This window comes from Limanda limanda, chromosome 16, assembly GCF_963576545.1.
Source record: "Limanda limanda chromosome 16, fLimLim1.1, whole genome shotgun sequence".
Lineage (NCBI taxonomy): Eukaryota > Metazoa > Chordata > Actinopteri > Pleuronectiformes > Pleuronectidae > Limanda > Limanda limanda.
Genome location: NC_083651.1, coordinates 12,219,124 through 12,225,109, shown reverse-complemented (window position 1 = coordinate 12,225,109; position 5,986 = coordinate 12,219,124). Strand labels below are relative to the sequence as shown.

General features: G+C 46.4%; 1 protein-coding gene across 1 annotated transcript; it reads left to right on the top strand.

Moving 5' to 3' along the window:
- Positions 1-610: 610 nt before the first annotated feature.
- Positions 611-2,665, top strand: nr0b1 (nuclear receptor subfamily 0, group B, member 1). Its single transcript, XM_061089136.1, has 2 exons — positions 611-1,331; positions 2,424-2,665. The coding sequence occupies exons 1-2, from the start codon at positions 611-613 to the stop codon at positions 2,663-2,665; spliced, it is 963 nt and encodes a 320-aa protein (XP_060945119.1).
- The last annotated feature ends 3,321 nt before the right edge of the window (positions 2,666-5,986 follow it).

Here is a 5,986-nt window from a genome sequence, read left to right as displayed (position 1 = left end):
TGTATGCATATGTTTGTGTGTCTGCATGTGTGTGTGTACATACGTGTGTTGGCATGTATGTATGTGCATGTGTGAGTATGCAAAAATGTGTGTATGCATATGTGTGTATGAATATATGTGTGTATGTGTGTGTATGAAAATATGTCTGTACGTGTGTGTGCATGTGTGTGTATGCATATGTTTGTGTTACTGCATGTGTGTGTGTGTGTGTGTATGAAAATATGTCTGTACGTGTGTGCATGTGTGTGTATGCATATGTTTGTGTGTCTGCATGTGTGTGTGTGTGTGTGTGTGTGTGTGTACATATGTGTGTTGGCATGTATGTATGTGCATGTGTGAGTATGCAAACATGTGTGTATGCATATGTGTGTATGAATATGTGTGTGTGTGTGTATGCCATCCAGAGCAGGAGGTGTGGAAGGAGGAGGTGCCACAGCGTGTGGAGGTGGACCATGCACAGTGTGAGCCGGCTGTGTGACAGAGGAGCAGACGGGAGCTCATATAAACGTGCTTCCTCCGCTCGGGGCTATCGGGGGATCAGACCACAGCTCCCTGAGTCACTGACCTCCGGCTGCTTCACCAGCCGAGCTCCGGCTCATGCAGAGCGGCCATGGCCTCGCTGGAGGGCTGCCGCTGCCGGGGACCCAGCGGCCGGAACCACAGCAGCATCCTCTACAGCATTCTGAAGAGTGACAGCCTCGTTGGCACCGAGGAACAACAACAACAACAACAGCAACAACAGCAACAACATCCACAAGAACAGCAACACCAAACACTGCAACACCTGCTCCACAAGACCTCCTCCTCCTCCTCCTCCTCGTCCTCCTCCTCCAGCACCGCAGCCTCCTCCGGGCCGGCCTCGCTGCAGGAGCTCCGGCAGCAGGCGTGCTCCTGCGGCTCGGCGCGCCGCCGGGGAGTGCTCCGAGCCCCGCAGGTGACGTGCAAGGCGGCGTCGGCGGTGCTGGTGAAGACGCTGCGCTTCGTGAAGAACGTGCCGTGCTTCCGGGAGCTGCCGGAGGACGACCAGCTGGTGCTCATCCGCAGCGGCTGGGCCCCGCTGCTGGTGCTCGGGCTGGCGCAGGACCGGGTGGACTTCGACACCACGGAGACGGTGGAGCCCAGCATGCTGCAGCGCATCCTCACCGGCGTGCCCGAGCCGAGCCAGGCCGAGCCCCCCGCCGGGCAGACCAGGGGGGCGGCGGCGGCGGCCGGGAGAGGGGTGTCCGTGGTGGACATCGAGGCGATCCGAGCGTTCCTGAAGAAGTGCTGGAGTGTGGATATCAGTACCAAGGAGTACGCGTACCTGAAGGGAGCCGTGCTCTTTAACCCGGGTAGGTTTGTGAACTTGTTGAACGCGGGTGACACACATGAGCATCAGAGCATCAGAGAGGCTTTGTCATGAAAACAATTTGTGATGAGCTTGTCTGTGCGTCAGAAGTTTAATATAATCAGAAATAAGATTAAGATTAAGATTAAGATACATTTATTTGTCCCAAACACATGCACAGACATGCACAAGCACACTCATGCAAATGGAAATTTAACCTCTGCTTTTAACCCATCTGGTGCAGGACACACAGAGCAGTGGGCAGCCATGTACGGCGCCCGGGGAGCAGATGTTGGGGGAGTAAGGTGCCTTGCTCAGGGGCACTAGACAGGGTAGGGAGAATCCTCTTGGATTTTTGGACAGATCAATCCAGGTTCGTCTTTTTGTTGTTTCTCCCTGGAGTCGAACCAGAGACGAACCTGAGACCTTTTCTGCCCATAGTCCAAGTTTCAAGGGTCCTAATAAAGAAACATGTTGTGCGTAAAGACAGGTGTTAACCCGAGGGAGTCACGTTGGGTTGAATATTCGTCGGGTTGAGATCAAATACTCTGGCTAATTCCTACATTATTATATATGACCAATATATATTTGCATGTTAATCACTTAGAAATAACTACGCCACACTTGCTTGATAATAACCAACATTAACAATTTGGGTGGAAAAAAAGTTAGTCTTTGTTGAAACCGACCACTTTATCGTGTTTTATAACAGTGGATATCAGTAATGCAGTGTGACAGTATGATTATCAAGGATTATTATGTATTTCTTTGCATGGCTGTTGTAAGTATTGGGGAGGTTACCCCCCCCCCCCCATCTGTAAGTTACGCCCTAGATAGAAAGATGTCATTAATCTCCCTGAATTTTATTTTATTGTCCATCTTTTGTCTAATCACATGCAGGATTTTGGATGAATAACTTGTTAATTACAGCCTCTCACTGACACTGTTTGATATTTAAGTTGTATTTTTTCTAAACAACCATGTGCTCTGGCCTCTCCTCTCCTCTCCTCTCCTCTCCTCTCCTCTCCTCTCCTCTCCTCTCCTCTCCTCTCCTCTCCTCTCCTCTCCTCTCCTCTCCTCTCCATCCCTGACCCAGATCTGGAGGGTCTGCGCTGCCTCCACTACATCCAGTCGCTGCGCAGGGAGGCGCACCAGGCTCTGAACGAGCACATCCGGCTCATCCACCGGGAGGACACGACGCGCTTCGCCAAGCTGCTCATCGCCCTGTCCATGCTGAGGGCCATCAGCCCGCCGGTGGTCGCACAGCTCTTCTTCAGACCCGTCATAGGCAGCGTGAACATCGAGGAGGTGCTCATGGAGATGTTCTACGGGAAGTGAAGAGGAGGAGGTGCAGGTTCAGCTGCCATGTGGACTGAGAGGCTGAGAGAGAGTGAGGGCATGAGGAGGAGGAGGAGGAGGATGATATAGGGACTGCAATTTACAATTTACTACTGTGTGCGGGGAGATCTGCAAAAAGCTGTGAGACAACCAACACAGGCAAGAGACTGTGTGCGTGTGTGTGTGAGAGTGAGAGTGAGAGTGAGAAAGAGAGAGAGAGAGAGAGAGAGAGAGAGAGAGAGAGAGAGAGAGAGAGAGAGAGAGAGAGAGAGAGAGAGAGAGAGAGAATGGCAGAGAGCATGTTGAAGGTAGGATATGTTATAATAGAGGAAAAATACAAAGCAGCTGCTGGAATTCATAATTTATTTGTTTTTATATACATTATTTTTCTATGATAATAAAAGAATACTGTCTGAGTTGAGCTGTTTTTTAAATTGATTTATTACTGTATGTCTATACCCTCGTGTGTGTGTGTGTGTGTGTGTGTGTTTGTGTGTGTGTGTGTGTGTGTGTGTGATACTGCTCTGTCATAACACCGTGGGAATCAGTCCCAGACAGTATCTTACATATGAGATAAAATGTCTCGGTGTTTAGAAAGTGATAACCACAGATCTGACGTAGACCACATTGAGTAGTTGTGTTGGAATGTAGAAGTGTTTACAAGTCCTGCATTCAAGTTTTACTTCAGTAAAATTATAAGCTAGGTATTCTAGCTTAAAATACACTTAAAGTACAAAATAAAAAAGTACTCCAGTGTGAAATCAGTCCCAGTCAGTATCGTATATAGGAGATAAAATGTCTCTGTGTGTAAAAAGTGATAACCACAAATCTGACGTTTTTCCACCTTGAGAAATCGGACTCGCAATATTCGTGTGAGCTACTGTACAGGAGTTATTGAAAAAGAGTTTTAATTACGTCATCAATAATCACAAGACTGCAGTTATTAACACCAGCAGTTCAGTGTCCAGCAGGAAAACCAGAGTTCCTCTAAATGCTGTTTAAATGCAAGGTTGGGTTGGACCGCCAGAGGGCAACAGTGCACCACATGCAGCCATTGTGTCTCTCTCACTCACTCATACACTCTCTCTCTCTCTCTCACACACACACACACACACACACACACACACACACACACACACACACACACACACACACACACACACACACTATCTCTCTCTCTCTCTCTCTCTCGCTCTCTCTCTCTCTCTCTCTCTCTCTCTCTCTCTCTCTCACACACACACACACACACACACACACACACTCACACATTCTCTTTCCAGACAGGTGCAGGATGCAGAGATGGTGCAGTAGAAGTGCCTCAGGTAATGTTCTACCTGTCCCTCCAACTCCGGTCATTACAGGGTAGAATTTCCTGGAGGCACACCAAACTGCCTCCAGCGAGAAGAGAATAATAATCTCTTTCTTTCCTGCAGAGGAAAAGGCACCGGGAGACGTGCGCTCGAAGGAAACAACAGCCATGTCAGTGTTGTGGTGTCTTCATACAGCGTTGGCTTCCGTTAATTCTTTAAAAGCTGCATGTGATGAAACACAGTTCAACGGGAATGTTCACCTTGAGCTTCCTGCTGTTACAGTACATACAGTCTGACCAAACGGTTTTATGAAGCCGAGTCCCTGGACACTTGACTCCCGCCTCCAGCAGCTATAATAGTTAGTCACTGTTCAAAGGCCAGATGGTCTCAACCTGTACTCGCTCCCTGTGGCTTAGTCTTCTGAGCAGAAGGTGACTATTAAACATTTAGATGTGCCCTCACTCTTGGATTATTTACTGAAACAGAAGAGGAAGAAGTACTCGGGTCTTTTACTGATTAAAGTAGCCACACTGCAGGTTAGTGATAGGTTACAAGTCTAGTATAGGCTAGATGAATTAGCTAAAGAGTAAAAAAGTACTCATATTGGTTTATCTCAAAATAATGTGAGTGACATTACATGATTAGCCCATAATTATTGATGGAATCATGTGTGGAATGCTTTAATATTGCAGTTGGTAAAGCTGGGGCAAATTTTTATTTGTTGATCATATTTTGTTGTGTTTATCTGAAACCACAAAGTAACTAATCATAATCAAACTCAAATTAGAGTGCACACCTCCACCAGCAGTCCCCTGTAATTTAATCAAGCTGCACCAAATTTTCCCACATTCATATAAATCAATGCTTATTATGTGCAAATAATTCTGAACAAATGTCATAAAATGTCACAATGTTAAAGAAAGTGAAAAATAGTTCCTGGATCAGTCCTGTGATCTGGATGCACACCAGAATGTAATGGGTTCTCTCTGACCCGTACCACATTAAGTACAGTACTTGAGTACTTAGTTACTTTTCACCACTGCAACCAAATAAAGAAGAGGAGGAGAACAAGATAGACAGACATTTTATCTGTTGAAATAACAGTTAGAAATCTTTTTTTTATCCCTTACTCAGAGTAGCACCAGCCCATGGAGTGACACCTTGATCGTGGACGTTAACACTGCGAGCGCTGCCATTAGTTGTTGTGCAGAGTTAAGAAGGAGGTCTACAAACTTTAAAGCAGGATGGTTTCAGAGAGTAATGGACTGATGAATAAAGCTCTCCTACACCAACGTTTATTAGAAACCCAAACGTGGGTCTTCTGAGTTCTCGTTATAAACTCTGGTTTATTACCAGCTCACTTAGTTGTTAGCTTATCTGCTGTCTGGTAGTTATGAGGAATGGACAACATACCAAAATTAAATGGAAATTATTTTTAGTTTCTCCAACAAAAACACACACACACACACACACACACACACACACACACACACACACACACACACACACACACACACACACACACACACACACACAGATGTTTACCAAGCAGATGGGTTTTTAAAATGCACCTTTAAGTAGCAATAACATTTCCTCTGTGCCGTTTCTACCCAGTTCAGTACAATTAACAACATGCACAGTATAAGTTTGGATTCACACTGAATTAATATAGATAAAATTCAACAGCGCGTCGGAAATATGAAATATTGATGTCATGTGATGCCACCTCCTGGTGGTGCTGATTAATCATTGCACCCTTGCACATTAGCCACTGTGGAAGTCTCTGAGGACATTCTCCTTCCCGCCTGCGTCCTCTACATGTTCCCTTTCCATGGGACCTATTTTCTCTCCAATTAAGTCCTTAATTGCTGTGGGTAATGAAGACTCTATTAATCCTGTGTCTGCTAATAAAACTCCAGCTGTCTGCTTGGAAGGCAGCCAACGTGCAACAGTCACCAGTGTCAGTGCGGTCGACGTGCTGTGTGTGTTTGCACCCCTCCAACTCTTGGCG

Excerpts from the sequence above, each read along its gene's own strand:
- nr0b1 (XM_061089136.1), top strand. The coding sequence starts at position 611 with ATGGCCTCGCTGGAGGGCTGCCGCTGCCGGGGACCCAGCGGCCGGAAC. Across the intron at positions 1,332-2,423 it reads AGCCGTGCTCTTTAACCCGG|ATCTGGAGGGTCTGCGCTGC; the intron begins GTAGGTTTGTGA and ends TCCCTGACCCAG.